Source organism: Zeus faber, assembly GCF_960531495.2.
Source record: "Zeus faber genome assembly, chromosome: 19".
Taxonomy (NCBI): domain Eukaryota; kingdom Metazoa; phylum Chordata; class Actinopteri; order Zeiformes; family Zeidae; genus Zeus; species Zeus faber.
The window spans coordinates 7471190-7489959 of record NC_137206.1 but is presented as its reverse complement, the minus strand read 5'-3'; the positions used below and the strand labels follow the sequence as shown (position 1 = coordinate 7489959).

General features: G+C 46.0%; 1 protein-coding gene across 1 annotated transcript; it reads right to left on the bottom strand.

Annotated features, from left to right (window-relative positions):
- Window positions 1-422: 422 nt before the first annotated feature.
- Window positions 423-15210, bottom strand: pck2 (phosphoenolpyruvate carboxykinase 2 (mitochondrial)). Its single transcript, XM_080020541.1, has 11 exons — window positions 15150-15210; window positions 8970-9182; window positions 7863-8047; window positions 7704-7774; window positions 7450-7585; window positions 6232-6419; window positions 5940-6102; window positions 4565-4780; window positions 4061-4198; window positions 2620-2715; window positions 423-1663 (listed from the first exon to the last, which is right to left on the bottom strand). Exons 1-11 carry the CDS (start codon window positions 15179-15181, stop codon window positions 1194-1196), a joined length of 1908 nt encoding a protein of 635 aa, XP_079876667.1. The 5' UTR covers window positions 15182-15210; the 3' UTR covers window positions 423-1193.
- Between the last annotated feature and the right edge of the window lie 3560 nt (window positions 15211-18770).

The window sequence follows — 18770 nt, the reverse complement described above, 5'->3', positions numbered from 1 at the left end:
CGGCAGGTCAAAGCCCAAAGAGAGCGCGGGCGGGGCGGCGGTGGAGCAGGACACGGAGTACGCCACGGTCAAAGCGGCAGGGCCCGCACGCCCCTGAAAAGCCCCAGGGTCGGTCACCATGCACGCTTGAAGCTCACCTTTTAAAGTTTGTTTGCAAGTCATCAAAACAAGACGTAGAGTTTTTTTTTTTTTTAAGTCACATCATTACATATTCCGTTTTGGCTTCCGGAGCTTGTGCCGGCCCCCGACAGCAAGGTTACATTTTATGACTGTTGCATATGTGCGTCCAGTATAAATTGTAAATCAAATAAAAAGGTCTATGGCAAATCTGCGCTCCTGTATGCGTGCAGTATGTATTTTTATATTCAACGACAAAGATTTGACCCAGTCTTGATTTTGAGGTTATTTATTCATTGCACAGTAATAAAGACACCTTCGTGTACATTTGTCTTTGGAAACTTTATCATAATCTCATTTGCTTGGATTGGTCCGATATTTCACTTTTACGTGTAAACATTACCTGAAATTATAAAGTTTATATTCAATAATACATGACGCATAACGAACCAACTTAACTAAACGGACATAAAACAACATCCTAATGCCTTTTCAAAGGATTCGGACAAAATACGCACAGAGAGAAATTGGTCGTCACGAGTGACAAACGGAAAAAACGGAAACACACACACACACACAAAAAAAATAAAATAAAAATACACAGGTCAGAACATTGCCGAGACAACGTCCGGGTGTAGCTTGTAAACATCAGGAGCACCGACAATGTAAAAATGCCTTTTAGGCAAGAGAGCTGTAGCATCACAGGTACTGTATGTAGAACTTCATATGGAGGCCTGTTCAGGACTGCAACCAGACCGCAGTGTGGGCTTGACGCCCCACCTACACACGTTCTCACAGTGCTGCAGAATTATCGAGAAGTAGTGTCGCAGACATTTAGCTTAAAATATATATCTTTTTTTCCACGAGAGAAGATCAAGCTGAGGTCAGAGGAGGTCCGTCATGGTGGGAAATTTGAAATAAGGCCGATAATACAGTACCAGGTTTTACAGTGTACTGCATGGAAAAAAAGAATTAAAAAAAAAATCATACAGAGTGATGCTATCAAACACCTTGTGGTTCCTGATGGCCAGCGGTACGACGGCCGCATCGCCGCGCGGTTTAAAACGGCTCGGCAACTAATTCTTCACCCGGTCCTCCAGCGCCGTCAGCTCGGCCTCCACCTGCGGCGGCAGGTCGGCGCCCACCTGCTGGGAGAAGTAGGCCCTCAGCTCCCGCGTCTCCTGCTGCCAGAAGGGCTTGGGCAGGTCGAACAGGGCGCCCATGTCCACCGCGCCGCCCAGGCCGGCGGTGTCGATGGCGCCGCTGGCGGGCAGCCAGCCCACCGAGCTCCGCGTGGCCGCCTCGTCCTCGCGCTCGCGGCCGCAGCGCCGGAAGACCCACTCCAGCACGCGCGCGTTCTCGCCGAAGCCCGGCCAGAGGAAGGCGCCGGAGACCGGGTCCTTCCGGAACCAGTTGACGTGGAAGATCTTGGGCAGCTGGGTGGGTGCCTTGCGATTTTCCATGCTCAGCCAGTGCGCCAGGTAGTCACCGAAGTTGTAGCCGAAGAATGGACGCATGGCGAAGGGGTCGTGCATGATCACTTTGCCTGCATTGAAAAATATATTTTTTTTATATATGTATATAAAAAACAATAATAATAATAAAATAAAAATACCAATGTCGGTACAATATTCCATAAGAGCCTGAGTGAGAATGAGTGAAGAAAGCATTCGCTCTGTCCGATTGGGTTTGTTTATTGTTCTACTCTATTGTCATTACTTTTTTATTATCATTATTATTATTATTATTATTATTATTATTGTTATTATTATTATCATTATCATTATTATTATTATTATTATTTTATTTTTTTTCTATGAGAGCTTTACTAAAGTAAACTACTTCACTGTTACAAAACAGAAGAGACCGCATTACATCAGTTACTTCTCTCAACACATTTACACACTTCCTTCCTGACACTTCTAACCACGAGAGGCAACAGACCTTTCTAACGTGAAAAATTAGGCAGGAGGAGGAAAGCCACCGTGTCTGATCTGATAAATTACACTTTATTAATGGGAGCGTTCGAACGCATGCCCTATGCGTCATTCTACAGGCTTTCATACCGGGCTTCATTCTGGCGTGACAAAATGAAATTCAAGGACTTTCGAGTGCTTTTTTGAAGCGCTATTTTTTCATTTTCAAGGTCTTAGAAATATAATGAATTTTGAACATGATCTTTATTCATTGATATGATATAATCTTAGTCTCATTGTCTGTTATTCATTTTAATATATCTATTATTGATCTCACTGTCACCTACTATTATAAGTATCTATTTCTAACCATGTTCAATGCATTTCTTTTCAAGGACATTTCAATGCACTTTAGCACAAAAGGGGCAAATCTCAAGGTATTCCAATACAGTAAATTCAAGCACTTCAAGAACCAGGCAAGATCCCTGTCATGCACCAATAGGCTGCAAAGCAAAGAAGGCCTATTAAGAGTCGGGGTATATTCAATCAAACACTTTTCTTGCGTCGTTCTCATCGGCGTCGGTACCTTTGTGCTCAGCAGCCGCTGTGGATTCCGACCTCATGGCCGCGCCGACGAAGACCCCGTGGCGCCAGTTGAACGTCTCGTACACCAGGGGGACTCCTGGGACACGGGAAGAATCGAACGAGCAGATGAAATGGTCGGCCTTTTTATATACATAGGAATGTTTTGTGTAACGCTGAACTTGAATAATCTTCTCAGCGGGTAAGCAACACAAAATTGGGTATTTGGGGTCTGCGTCTATTCAAATGTGTCAGAACACGACAGTGAGTATTAAAGTGGAGCTATTATGCTCCATTTTACACAAGTTAATATAGGTCTCTCAGGTCCCCAATACATGTTTTTTAAGTTTTTTTTGCTGAAAATACCTCTCAGATTATGCATTCTAGCCATTCTAACATGCCTCTAAATCCTGACGCTCTGTTTTCGTGGGAGGAGCCTCCCTCCCGAGGCCACCGGTTCTGTGAGCCAATGGGGTTTGAGCATGGCTTCCCCGTTTCGTCGTATTCACTCTGTAACTTTCACTGATGATACCTGACCAGTCCACCGAAATCTCATTCTGAACAAATTACCAATCCAGTCGCTGAATCCTCACTCATATCGGATCTCAAAGGCCTGATTTAAAAGTAAGTTTGCTTGCCTTGCTCCAAGCTGGTGGGGGGGACACCGCACCGTGACGGGGGGATTTTTTGTTTCAATAAATGAACACAACCGCTATTTTTATTGTTTTGTTTTGAGACACGCACAGCGGATCGGATGGAGCAGATGACCACATAAAGGAATCCATGACGAGCTGACGTCAGCTTGTGCTGAAAGTAGATAAAACCTTGGAGAAGCGAGCGTTCAGAGCGGTCGGAACCCTGAGCGCTTTGTTCACAGTGATTACTTTGTCATTGGTTTATCTCATTGTTTGACACTTCGGCCACGTCCAATATGAACAGTCGACATTGTCACATTAAACATATGACGGAAAATAAGGAACGGAATAGTAGGTCCACATTACATAAAAACTACAAAATAAGATTTTGATTTCATCCCATAGTTCTCCTGTGGTTTTTTTTCCCCTTCTATATTTACCCTTTTTTCTGAACTGCAACAGCATTGCTAAGCAGATTTGGCTCAATTTCCATGAATCACAAGAAAATAAAAACGTATTTCAAATAGTTTTTAACTCTAGTTTGTTGCACAACGAGGGGGTAACCCGTTGGTCGGGAACGTTTTCGCTCTCTCCATGACAAATATCTTTGCCTGTTCCATTCGACGTTTCCTTCAGATTCATGTTTCCCCCGTCTTACTTGCTCCTCTCGCGAGAACAACTCCGCCATCAAATTAACTGACAAATTCACGCGGCGGTTTTTCATTCGGGGGCTGGGGAGTGGGGCGGGGGACTGCACGTTTCCTCTCAGATTCGGAGGAGGACAAGCTCTAAATTCTCGGGACCACCGACCCTCCGGTCTCCTGCCGCCGAAGATGATGGCGTCGATGGGAACCCCTTCCTCGCTCTCCCACTGCGGGTCGATGATGGGGCACTGGGACGCCGGGGTGCAGAAGCGGGAGTTGGGATGCGCGCACAGCGTGGAGCTTCCTGTTCACGCGGGGGAGGGGAAAAAAAGAAGAAGGAGAAGAAGAAAAAAAAGAACGACGGTTTAAAATGAGAATTGAAGTTGAAATTCGTTTGGAGATCTTGCCAAAAAATCGAGATACGGGTATCGCGCTCGTGGAATATGTGAACGAATGAATGAAACAAGGCACACACCGTGACCGTCGCTCTTCCATATTTAAAAAACACTTATTTACATATATACTTACATATACATATATCTTTTAAAAGTTTTTCAATTGTTGAGCTCTGCGACCACCAGGGGGCGCCGTGAACACGCGGCACCAAAAGCGGGCGAGCCGCACACGTTTATTTACGTCCACGACGACCCCAAGAAATAAAAAGGGTTACCTTGCTTCCAAGCCTTGCCGTGCCAGTCGCTGAGCGTGACGCCGGGCGCGGGCGGGTCCAGACCCTCCCACCACACCCCTCCGTCGCTGGTCTCCCCCACGTTGGTGAAGACGGTGTTGGAGGCGATGGTGGTCATGGCGTGGGGGTTGGTCTTGGCCGAGGTGCCGGGGGCCACGCCGAAGAAGCCGTTCTCGGGGTTGATGGCCCTCAGTTTGCCTGGAACGAGGCGCGAAGAGGAGGAAGGAAAGGCAGTCAGGGCGCCGCGCTGCAAACGTCTCGGCTTCGTTTTTGGTCGAAGAAACGGAGAACTGTAAGCCGTTCATTTCAACGAGAGTTCGACGTTACTATATTTACGTCATTTAAATGAATGTGCCGATGTAGCCTGAGGTTTCAATCTAACAGGAAGGAAAATAAAATATTTACGTCTTAATTTATGTCTGGAATTCACATAATTGTTCATTGTGATTTCAACCCATGAGGCAAATCCACTATTAAGCGACCAGAATAGAACAAATAAATAAATAAATAAATAAATACTTTTTTGTTGAGGTTGTATGTTACGTTCAGCGCAAGTACTATACACGAAAAGGGGTTTCGTTACACTTTCACCGCACTTGCTGTGAAACGTGTCGGTCGGGTCGTGCGAGTTTGTCCCGTGCAAATGGCGCCTCATGGAGGTCGAGGTTACGAGTCAAAGTCTAACCGCACACGCGCTGTGAACGTTGTGTGTTGGTGGGTTGATAAGCCGGGAGGATGTTTTGGAGCGAATGGCCACTCGAGGTTGGTCATTTCTTGGCCTCAATGGAACACTACAGGGTTCATTCTGGCGTTACAAAACTAAATTCAAGGACTTCAAGTACTTTTTTAAACGCTCATTGTTCATTTACAAGGACGTGACGTCAAACATGTATAATACATTTTCTTGGTCACATAATCTTGGTCTCATTGTCTATTATATATATTAGTATGTATATTATATACAGTATACAGTATTTATATATGTATTATTAATATCATTATTATTACTATTACAACCATGCTGGATAAAATGTACATTTCCCTGGCATAATCTATGTCGTAAAAACGATTCTTGATTTTTTATTATGTTACAATTTGAATAAAGAAAATAAGGACTTCAAGCACTTCAGGGGCAACAAAATGGGCTATTTTCAAGGTATTCCAGCGCTTGAACTTCTGAGGACAAGCACCTCCAGGCCCCGCTAAGAACCCTGGCGCCATGATTAACATACAGTATGATGGAGTTTTCTCCATTCAAGGCTGGTACATTGCTGATAAAAAGACGCATCACTGATGTTATGCCTCCACCTGTGCCGTCATATCTGTGTGTGTGCACCCCGCCCGTCCTCCACCTCACCCTGGCTGTCGAACTTCATCCAAGCGATGTCGTCCCCCACGCACTCCACCTTCCACCCCGGCAGGGCTGGCTTCATCATGGCCAGGTTGGTCTTCCCGCAGGCGCTGGGGAAGGCGGCCGCCACGTAGCGCTTCACTCCTTGAGGGTTGGTGATGCCCAGGATCTGAGGGGGAGGAGGAGGAGGAGGGTGGTGTTAAAGGTGGAGGAAAGCAAGGTTAAAAAAAAAATAAAAATAAAACACCACTCGCGGTCCGGAAATCTTCGCCCCCACCCCCCCCGGCTTTTAACCCACCAGCATGTGCTCGGCCAGCCAGCCCTCGTCCTTGGCGATGCGGGAGGCGATGCGGAGGGCGAAGCACTTCTTGCCGAGCAGGGAGTTCCCCCCGTAGCCGCTGCCGAAGGACAGGATCTGCCTGGTGTCCGGCAGGTGGGAGATCAGCACCTTCTCCGGGTTGCAGGGCCACGAGTTGACCAGCGGGGCTGAGCGGGTGGATGTAGATGACGGGGGGGGGTGAGGAGAATGAAGGGAAATACTGCACGTGGCGGGTGAGTGGCGAGCTTAGAGACGAGGGCGGACGACGGCACGTTGACACACTGAGGGGCTACGGCTGAGGAGGGAGCGATTCAAACGGTGTTTCATAACCTCTGGATCCCGCATGAAATTAATGATAGAAATTTGCGTTTGCGCTGCAAGATCCAAAAAATTGCGAGACTGCCCCAATTTAATAACAACATAATTATAATAATTTATCTAATTCGCCGGTGACAATCGGGAGCCATGAAAGGTTCAACTCTTCTTTTGAAATTCTGCTCTTGACGAGTCACTGGACAAAACCAGTCGTTCGGCTTTCTGCCTTCCCGTTCATTTGATTCAGTCGGTTTAGAACGCGGAAGATTCCTTAGAGGGGGACTTCCGGTGAGAAATGAATGTCAAGTCCATTGTTTTCGGTTGGTGAATTGACAATCCACTCGACTGCTCCGGGGCTCCGGGAGCAGCCGCTCCGGGCTCCCTGATAAGAGCGGTTCACGGCGAAAGAATTGTTTGCGCCTCGCCCATCACCGTGAGTCAGCCAGGAGCGCGGTTGTACACGTTTTGAGTGGTTAACCGGATGGTTGTGTGGGTGCGGTGCAAACAGCGCTTGCATAGTTACGCGATGTCAAGCCGTCAGACAATACCGCAGGACCGAGTCAACGTTAATCAATGTTAGTTTTGGTTTCCAGCCGAATAATATTTGTTGGCCAAACATTTGACACGTTCCTAACGAGGTGACGGAAGAAAATTGGCCGATAGAATAATGAATGAGAAAGCGGGTAAAACAAAAGGGTGCCGTGAGAAAAATGCCGGAGGGAGGGCCAAATGGGTATTATGAATTGGAAATGAAGACACGTCCTTCACGTCATTATCACCGCCTCCATTATTAACTTCATAGCAGTGGCGTCCACAGTTGCCGACCTAAAACCAGCCTGTCCGAGCTCCAGGCGGTGCGGGGCGAAGAGGACGCGACAGTACCTTTGAGGGGAAGCGGCCGTCCCAGCGAGTGTTGGCAGCGAACAAACTCCTCCCCTTCGGCCAGTTTCTGGAGGACGGGCAGGCCCATGCGGGTCATGATGCCCATGCTGGCCACGACGTAGGGCGAGTCGGTCACCTTGAGGGAGAAGAAGGAACCGTTACCGACCCTGGATGGTTTTCGAGTCAGTCGGGGGCTAAGCCACAGCTCATCGACCGACTGTTAGTAAGCAGTGTTTGGAGAGCAGAGTCGGTACCTGAACACCATATTTGGACAGCGTGGAGCCGACCGGACCCATGCTGAAGGGGATCACGTACATGGTGCGACCTGGGCGGAAGACACGGCAGGGGGCTTAGAGATTGAACGCTCGCACCGAGTGCCGCATTTAGCGTTCCTTTAAAAAAGGCTTCCCCACCTGCCATGCAGCTGGGGAAGCGGTCCACCCTGGCCTTCTGCCAGTCGGCCTCGCTCATCCAGCTGCCCAGCTGGCTCTTGGCGCCTCCGCTGGGGATGGGGACGGTGTCCCTTTGGTTCTTCGTCACGATCACCGTCTTGCTCTCCACGCGGGCCACGTCCTTCGGGTCGGTGCGAGCCAGCCAGCTGCCGGAGACAGACGCCAGGTCGCCGTTTGGCACGGAAAAGTTTGGGTGCGGGCACGTTTAAGGCATCGTCCCAATCGGGGACCTTTACATTACCGCTACCCCGAAATGTAGAACTTTTCATATTTTATAAATGTATGAACCACAAACGTGTTAAAAATGTTGTTATGATATGGCTCCTCTAACTCTTGTATAGCGCTCACCAATATATAGGCATCAATTGTACGTAGCAGTAAAAGAGGGTCTTATTGGGAGATAACAAACCTCAATCATCATATAATATAATAATAATAATAATAATAATAATAATAATAATAATAATAATAATAATAATAATAATTATAATAATAATAATAATGATCCCCCAATGTGGAAAGTTCATTAACCGTGTACTTTGGGTCGCCTTGTTGTCACGCCGGCGCGCGCCTGGCGTGGTCCAGCCATGACGAATGTGACCGAGAGGGCAAGCCGATCTCTGTCTTGTCTTTAAAGGTGGGCCTTGATTTAATTTAATAGCGGGATAAGCGGCGGCGAGAAGAGAACAGATAATGGCAAACAGCAGCAGACGCCAGGCGCAGGCGCTTCCGCCGGAGTTGGCCGCCCGGTCAACATCTGGCGGAACAAACGCTCGCGCCTGCGCCTACTCTGGTTTCCTTCAAAGCGACCGGTTGCCAGGTCTGCTTCGACCCCGTCCCTTTTCCATTTGATGCGGGGTTATGGCTTGGTCTTTGTCGTAACTTGCGTTCCGTGACTTTCTAAAAATGGACATTTACACTTATTTTGCTGCTTTCTGCAGCCGTAGTATGCAATACGCTGACAACGGCGTTTGTGGACACGTCTTTTCCATTCGGCTCCTTCTCCGTTGGTCGCCACACGTTCCACTCAACCCACAGTCCTAGCTGGAAAACAACAGCGGGTCTTACCAGTTCTGGTATTTAGGGAGCTTCTTGGCCATGCCGTCCCTCGCCAGGCCGGCCAGGATGTCGGCCGTTTCCTCCGGCGTTCCCGTCACCACGTGCACGGCGGCGGGCTTGCACTCCTCCACCGCCCCGCTGACAAACTCGGCCACGGCCGGGGGGAGGGAGGGTATGGAGGCCAGGGACCGGGCCCCGACACCGATGCCCAGGCCGCCCCGCCTGGAGGGGAGGGGGAGAGAGACAAGCGTTGGGGTTTAGAGCGTCGGGGTCATTCTCAAGCCCAGCGGCCATTAGGCGTTAGGCGGTTTGGGTATCCCCAAAATGTGTATCTTAATCTCCAGGATGGAATCCTGCTCTGTGGACTGGTAGCTCTCAGTGCCACACCAACAATGTTGGCAACCTATCAATGCCAACATAAAATACATCACAACAATTAGCCAGTACCGAGAAACGGAGATATATATTACAGGTACTCCTCACTTAATGACCGCCCTGGTAAACGACCGTTCGGACTTAGGACCAGCTCTCTGACCAGTCTGTATTGTACACTGTGTGCGATACCACAGCGTCTCAGCGTCAAGCATCTCATCGCCGTTCTCGGCCACAGTCTCGTTCCCGCGGTCCGTCAGTATTCACCGCACTAGCGTTCGCAATGGCCACGCCCCCTTAGCGTGAAAACACACGGGTCCTCGCTTATCGACCAGTTCGCTCAGCGACCTGGTCCTAGGAACGGAACTCGGTCGCTAAGTGAGGAGTACCTGTGTTTTAGAGATCTGGAGGACAGTGCGAGGCATTTCAACTAATGTCAACAGGTTTGTTCTGTATAAAGTGAATGGGTGTAACTTGATACCTTCAGAACAGGTCCAACAGTGACACCCTCATAATGCATGAAGCAAAGGTCTTTAATTATTGCGGTGCCATTTCAAACGCAGAGGGAGTTTACCCGACTGCACTTTAAACTGTGGAAGAATTGTAAATGAGCTTGGGTAGGTAAAATATCTGTTTAAAATATCTAAGTAAAGATACAAACATGATATCTCGTGGTACGTGGCTTCAATAGATTATTGTGTTCCACATTATCACATATTTCTACCAGCTGTAAAACAAGTAACTGAATTGTAAGGATCAAAAATGCACAGCCCATTCGATTATGCGATCAAGTTTGGGATTTTACAATGTTGTCACAGTCAACATAGGTCCGAGTCCATTTACTGGCCAAAATGCTGTAGTACAGTACGGAGTAACTTATTGGCGGGCTGATGAAGACAGTGCCGACCTCAATGCTTGTTTCCTGCATTCCTCCTTACGTATAACAATTTAGTGTTGTACTTTAGGCTTGTCATGACATACAAGCCACCCTATAATTTCGAAAGATTAAGCTTGTTTCGGTTGCTCATTTTGCGAATTACAAAGTTTCCCCCCCCATTGGCCCCTATAAGAACAAAAAAGGCGCTTTGCATAGTGACGCCAATATAGTCCGGAAAACGAAATGCTTCGAGTGGGCTGAGATCTGCTTAAGTCAGATGGACAGTGCAAAAGATTACAAACGATCAACAACGTAATAGCTAACCAGCAAACTGAAGCCCTTTTCCCCACATGGAATCCGTGACATTGCTGGAAAATATCCAGTAAAGGCGGTTTGGGTTCCCTCCCCTGCGATAAGGTCCCGGAGCCCCCGTCCCTGGACGCAGTAACCCTAAACCCAGAGGTTTTTTTTCTTCTTCTCGAAGACAAATACATTTTTTTAAATATTTGTATGATATAAACTTACAATTCAACGTCTACACTTCCATTCACAGCCCCACCGCCATTTTCCTGTGAATATTACACGGCCGAGAGAAATTTACGGAACGACTTTTACAGAACATCGGAAACCGGCTCCTGTGCCACTGTTACGCCAGTATGGAATATTGCCAGTGGATTTACGGCTTTCAGTGCAGGTGGGAAAGGGGCTTAGAATGACAGACGTTGGTGTTGCCTAGGGAATCGGTCCACAGCGTAGCCAAGGAACCAATATTTGGGAGAGCGACCACAGCGGTTACTGTAACCTGAGATCCTGGCGATAGTCTCAGTGACGCAATAACAGGAGGGTTGCGGTGGGGAGACGACCTATTGTTTGTTTGTTAACGGCACGGGGTTTACCAATACAAAACCACACAACGGGCTGCAGCTAGGCAAGTCGTTACAACAAATGCTGGGTCTACTTTCAGAACCGGGGGCAAAAACCGTCAAAGTTTACCTAATACTAGTTCGTCAGCCAACTACCTGCCAAAATCATCAGCCCCTTCCTTCAGGACTCGGTTCACACCTGGCATCCTACGTCCAGAGATCTGCAGATCGCGTTGCCTCTCAGATAAGCAGAAGTAAAGCCGATGCTTCGGATTATAAACATAAATATAAAATAAAAGCTATAAAACTGAGTGGACATAGTGATGGAACTAACTAACTTATTACAGCGTTATTACTGAATTTATGTATTATTACACACTACACAGGTTGTAGTGTGTGCAACTGCAAAACCAGGAGCGGAATTAGAGATATAATAAAGCAGAATGTATTGAGTCATTGACCCCAGATAAGAGTTTTTAGGTTTTTTTTTACCCAGTCTCGAGAACAGTTGAAATGTATTTCTAAGCTCTTCGGTAGATAAAAAAAAAAAAAAAAAAAAAAAAAACAAGACAAGAGTCACACCAATCCATTTTCACTGCAATTTTGTAAGGGAGCGAGGGAGGGGTATAATGTCTGGTAAGTGATGACAAGCAGCTCCCAATCGGGGGCCCGCATCACAGGGCTGCCATTATGGCTCACGTGCGCGTGACAGCTTGTGCGACGACAACTCATATCTCCGCGGGGCCGCAAAGGGGGGCCCCGGCGCAAGTCGAGCTTGAAGCCAACACGGATCGACGACGAGAAGTGCCCCCATCCCACACTGGGATGGGGGCCAACGCCCGGGGAGCCCATCCGTGTCCCGAGCGGCGCCCTGCGCTAAACCGTTTTAAGGGTTCGCTCCTCATCGCACAACAGCCACTATGCATGATTAGCGCAGTGGCATACAGTTACGGCGATGGCCGTCGCTTGTTCACTCGGCTACCATGCCGAAGGAGGACAGAACTTTGAACTTTGGACGCAAATCCTCGGACGCTCGAGGGCTCCGGGGTCAAGCGACGGCGGCCGCGAATCGCTCGGCGGTACGCAACGGCATCATTGATTTTCTTCCGGATTAACTCACCCCCCAAGGGCCTGCTTCATACCGACCCCGTCAACGATTTAACCACTGGGTTTGACCGGTTTGCAAACGGCATGGCTACCTCAAGATTCAAGATTCAAGAGGTTTATTCGTCACATACATATACATACTTTCATACATATATGCAGTGAGATGTCAATGCAACGCACCCGGTGATTACACACAATATGTCCTAGGAAAATTTCTTTCTACTAGACCAACTAACTGATTCCTAAAACGTAATACAGCAAGTCGAATACTTCGAATACTTTGTCGAATGGAATAAAATAAAAATATATAGAATAATAAATAAATAAATAAATAAAATGGAATAGATAAAGGGAATAGACTTATGTATATGGGATAGGCAATTATGTATATACAGATATGTGCATTAAAGTGGCATGTGAATGAAGTGAGGTAGTGTTTGTGGGATAATACAGCACAGTAATGTGTACTTCCATTCCTACGATTTCATTGATCATTTGGCTGGTGTGAATTATCTCAGTCCCGGTTGTGGAGCAGGGTGAAATGCCAGGGGGAACTGATTGGGTGTAAAAAGGGGCGGCTCTCTCCCGGTATTTTTCGGGACTTTGAGATCATTCGCTCATACATTACTTTAATCCTTCCAAAAAGAAAAAAAAAATGGAAGTACTCATTTTAAATGTCAATTAATTGTTTTCATGCCAGATACATAAACAGGTAGTACACAGGTAGTAAACCTACCTACCTCGAAAACATCTCTCCCCCAACATTTTCATACACGTAAAAGACAACAAAAACCAAACAACTGAGCCATCGCTCTGTCACATTACTCATTAACTCCACTAGCCAAGAGTTTCTGAGCATTTCTTCAAATGTGGTCAGAGTAGAGACGAAAGGGATAGGTGAAAAATCAATTGACTGATAAGGGAAAACGTGTTTGACGTCATCGGTGTGAGGCACAGAATTATCTTGCAAAAGATCTCAGTGGCCTCTGGTGACCTTTGCTCTATAAAATGACTCCGCCCATTTTTGCCGTACTTTATTTTCTTCAAACCACATTACCTATTAATCTCAAAGACACTACACCTAAATATGGCTCTGTATTAAAATATATATACTGTATATACAGTACACATATATTTGGCCTTTGAGGACAAATTAAACTGATGGTTTTCTACACTAAGAGTTAATGTCTTTTTGTTGACAGGGATTTTTTTAATATTTTAAAGAAGTGAATGACCTTTCATTCTTTATTTATGGAATAAAAACAAAAGTTGTATACTTGTATACTTAACAATACTTGCACATAAATGCAAAAGGATGCGGTTGATGACGCATGACAACAGCGGATAACCCTGTGAATGTATCTTATTCATCACTCCCCCATCCCCCCCCATCCACGCCCCCCATCCCCCCCGGGTGTTCCCTGTTTCCAGCTGGGCCGAGTCAGTCAGTCCCTTTATAATCAAGAACAGTACAAGTAAAGAAGAAAAAAGAAAAACACACACCTCCTACAGCAGGCCAATCCACACGCACCGCGGGCCCTCACGCCCACAGGGTGCCCCTGCCCTCCCCAAACTAGTTCTGATCAATACTTCCCCGGGGGCACAGTCTACACACATGCTACAGACATGCAGGGAATGTGCACACAGGTGGGTATGCAAAATGCACGGCCAAGATCATAAAGTCCATCAGTTATTATATTTTGAGATACTAGTCGCCATTCCAACAATATACTATACCGTACTCATTTTAGTTGTACGAGTCAAAATGTATTAGGTACTAGTGCTTGTTTATTAAATATGAGTACCAATTCCAATTGTTACTAGTGACTATTGCAATGTCACTAGTAGCTATTTGGAACATCTTGTCGTTGAATCATATGGGGTTCCGTGTTTCAGATATCAAATAGTATCTATTCCCATTGTTACTAGTGTCTATTTCAATTCTACCGGCCACTGTGAACTGAGTACTAGTACTAATTCAAGAGTGACCAGTGCCCTTTCCTGTTGTTAAAAGTTAGATTGTTACCGGTGAAACAAAACGTTTTACTCGGAACAGCAAGAAAAGGCCATTAAAAGTGAAATAGATTCGAGTAACATTCAGAATAGATATTAGTCAGAGGCAATATGGTAGGATTCAATGACAACATTGTCCAAATTGTTTCTAGTAACATTGGAATATCGGTTGGTAACAGCTGGAATAGCTGCTATTATGTCATAAATACTACTAGTACTTAATACAAATAACTTAAACGCAGCGGGACCCGACGCGTCTCGGTGTTGTTTCGACGCCGCCGCTCCAAGTTAAATAAAAAGTAAATAAAAAAAATCGAGTCAATCAGGTTTTTGGGGTTTTTTTTTTTTTTTCCTCTCCCCCGGCAGCGATCAAAACAGTTCAATGTTTTTATTGCGGAGAAAAATAAAAACGCATTCGAATCGTCCGTCCTGCGCATGTGCCCGCGTCCGTGGAGGCACCGGGGAGACGTCGGTGCCTTTTTTAAAAAAAAATTATTATTATTATTATTATTATTATTATTATTATTATTATTAATAATAATTTTCTTTCGGTAAATAACGCCGGCAGCCTGGCGAAGGCTTTCGTCGCCGCCCGGTTTTCGTCGGCCGGCCACGTCTCCTCCGCCCGGGCGCCGCGTGGCTGCGTTTTGAGTTCGGCGCGCTGTCGCGGACGCCGAGGCGGGCAACGCAGGACATCCGACCCCCCCCCCCCCCCCCGACCACCACCACCCCGGCGTGCGCGGCGGAGCGCCCCCGGGAGCTCGCCCCCGACCGGTCACGGTGTGCGGTAGGAAGCGGCCGCAACCTCCGACCCCCCCCTCCCGTTCGCCGGACGGCGAACGGGAGGGGGGGGTCGGAGGTTGCGGCCGCTTCCTACCGCACACCGTGACCGGTCGTCAGAGAACAATTTTCAAATAAATCACGCAGGACGGTCACCTCCGTCCGTGCGACACTCACCTCCGCATGACTCCCAGCAGACGACAGGACATTTTTTTCGCTGTTGTTGTTGTTGTTTTTGGGCTGGAGAAAAAAAAAAAAAAAAAAAGCAGTTTCGGAGGGGAGAGAGAAACGAGAAACAACAACAACAACAACAACAACCACCACAACTACCACAAGCACAACCACAACAACTATCAAGCGCAAGAAGGAGGCGAGCCGTGGCCAGATGCGAGCGCAGCTCACGTCCGGCGGTGCCGAGGTGAGCCCACGGTGCTGCGGCAGGGCGAGTGCGGAGAGGGAGAGAGGTTAACCTTGCACTTTGGAACGCGCGTCCCCTCCCGGGTCGCGGAGCACAGAGCGGATTCCGCACACCCGCCGCCCTCCCCCCCCCCCCCACCAAGCCGGCCGCTCTCTCCCCGAGCGACGGCGCTCGCCGGGCCGGGAAAAAGAAGGTAGAAAAGAAAAACAAAAAGTTGAGATGCCGGTTCCGGAATCACTCGTAGCCTCCCAAGTCCGGAGAAGAGGCGAGGCGGCTTCTTATGAATGTACCGGGGGGCGGGGGGTTAAAAGAAAAAAAAAAGCCTGGAATAAAACACGCGAGGGGCATTAGGGGTTGACTTCCAGTGGGAAAAAAAACCCCCCCAAAACACGCATTGTCCGAATTACAGATGTTATCTGCCCCCATCGCCACATCTGCCTCCCGATCACCAGTCGCCGGGCGAAGACTCGCGAACGACCCGTTCGTCCTGAACGGATCCTCTTAAAAAAAAAAAAAAAAAAAAAAAAAAAAAAAGATCCGAACGGTGTTGAGTTTTCTCGGATAAAAGAGTTTGCGCCCCCGCCGCCCAAATAAACACGCGTCGACACAGCTCAACGGTGCCCGTGGGAGGGATGGACCCGCCACCCGGGAAGCTCGTCGTGCATGGGGGGGCGGGGGGTCAGCTGAACCGACGAACGAGGAGTCGGGGAAGTCGAATCTTTTTTTTCCCCCCAGCACCGAGTCTGAACCTTTTTTTTTTATCGTTCGTTCCAATTCCCCCATCCGAGAAGACCGCCCCCAGCTGACGCAAGTCCCCCCGGTTCCTGCGTGGACCGAGGCGTGCGAGGGCGCCGCGCGTCGAGGACGACTGTGATACAGGCTTTTACACGTGAAAAGTACACCTGTGATACGTGCTTTTACACGTCAAAAGTACAACTGTGATACAGGCTTTTACACGTGAAAAGTACAACTGTGATACAGGCTTTTACACGTGAAAAGTACAACTGTGATACGTGCTTTTACACGTGAAAAGTGTAACTGTGATACAGGCTTTTACACGTGAAAAGTACAACTGTGATACGTGCTTTTACACGTGAAAAGTATAACTGTGATACGTGCTTTTACACGTGAAAAGTACAACTGTGATACCTGCTTTTACACGTGAAAAGTATAACTGTGATACGTGCTTTTACACGTGAAAAGTACAACTGTGATACGTGCTTTTACATGTGAAAAGTACAACTGTGATACGTGCTTTTACACGTGAAAAGTACAACTGTGATACGTGCTTTTACACGTGAAAAGTACAACTGTGATACGTGCTTTTACACATGAAAAGTATAACTGTGATACGTGCTTTTACACGTGAAAAGTACAACTGTGATACGTGCTTTTACACGTGAAAAGTACAACTGTGATACGTGCTTTTACACGTGAAAAGTACAACTGTGATACGTGCTTTTACACGTGAAAAGTACAACTGTGATACAGGCTTTTACACGTGAAAAGTACAACTGTGATACGTGCTTTTACACGTGAAAAGTATAACTGTGATACGTGCTTTTACACGTGAAAAGTACAACTGTGATACGTGCTTTTACACGTGAAAAGTACAACTGTGATACCTGCTTTTACACGTGAAAAGTACAACCGTGATACCTGCTTTTACAAGTGAAAAGTACAACCGTGATACGTGCTTTTACACGTGAAAAGTACAACCGTGATACAGGCTTTTACACGTGAAAAGTGTAACCGTGATACAGGCTTTTACACGTGAAAAGTACAACTGTGATACGTGCTTTTACACGTGAAAAGTGTAACTGTGATACAGGCTTTTACACGTGAAAAGTACAACTGTGATACGTGCTTTTACACGTGAAAAGTACAACTGTGATACAGGCTTTTACACGTGAAAAGTACAACTGTGATACGTGCTTTTACACGTGAAAAGTATAACTGTGATACGTGCTTTTACACGTGAAAAGTACAACTGTGATGCGTGCTTTTACACGTGAAAAGTATAACTGTGATACGTGCTTTTACACGTGAAAAGTATAACTGTGATACGTGCTTTTACACATGAAAAGTACAACTGTGATACCTGCTTTTACACGTGAAAAGTATAACTGTGATACGTGCTTTTACACGTGAAAAGTACAACTGTTATACGTGCTTTTACACGTGAAAAGTACAACTGTGATACGTGCTTTTACACGTGAAAAGTACAACTGTGATACGTGCTTTTACACGTGAAAAGTACAACTGTGATACAGGCTTTTACACGTGAAAAGTACAACTGTGATACGTGCTTTTACACTTGAAAAGTATAACTGTGATACGTGCTTTTACACGTGAAAAGTACAACTGTGATACGTGCTTTTACACGTGAAAAGTACAACTGTGATACCTGCTTTTACACGTGAAAAGTATAACTGTGATACGTGCTTTTACACGTGAAAAGTACAACTGTGATAAGTGCTTTTACACGTGAAAAGTACAACTGTGATACGTGCTTTTACACGTGAAAAGTACAACTGTGATACGTGCTTTTACACGTGAAAAGTATAACTGTGATACGTGCTTTTACACGTGAAAAGTGTAACTGTGATACGTGCTTTTACATGTGAAAAGTGTAACTGTGATACGTGCTTTTACATGTGAAAAGTGTAACTGTGATACGTGCTTTTACACGTGAAAAGTGTAACTGTGATACGTGCTTTAAACGTGAAAAGTATAACTGTGATACAGGCTTTTACACGTGAAAAGTACAACTGTAATACATGCTTTAACACATGAAAAGTAGAACTGTAATACATGCTTTTACACATGAAAAGTACAACTGTAAAACACGCTTTTACATATGAAAAGTATAACTGTAATACATGCTTTTACATATGAAAAGTATAACTGTAAAACATGCTTTTACATATAAAAAGTAGAACTGTAATACATGCTTTTTACTCTGAAAAAGTAGAACTGTAATACATGCTTTTTAATATGAAAAAGTAGAACTGTAATACATGCTTTTTACTACGAAAAAGTAGAACTATAATACATGCTTTTTACGGTGAAAAAGTAGAACTGTAATACATTCTTTTTACTATGAAAAAGTAGAACTGTAATACATGCTTTTTACTATGAAAAAGTAGAACTGTAATACATGCTTTTTACTATGAAAAAGTAGAACTGTAATACATGCTTTTTACTCTGAAAAAGTAGAACTATAATACATGCTTTTTACGATGAAAAAGTAGAACTGTAATACATGCTTTTTACTATGAAAAAGTAGAACTGTAATACATGCTTTTTACTATGAAAAAGTAGAACTGTAATACATGCTTTTTACTATGAAAAAGTAGAACTGTAAAACATGCTTTTTA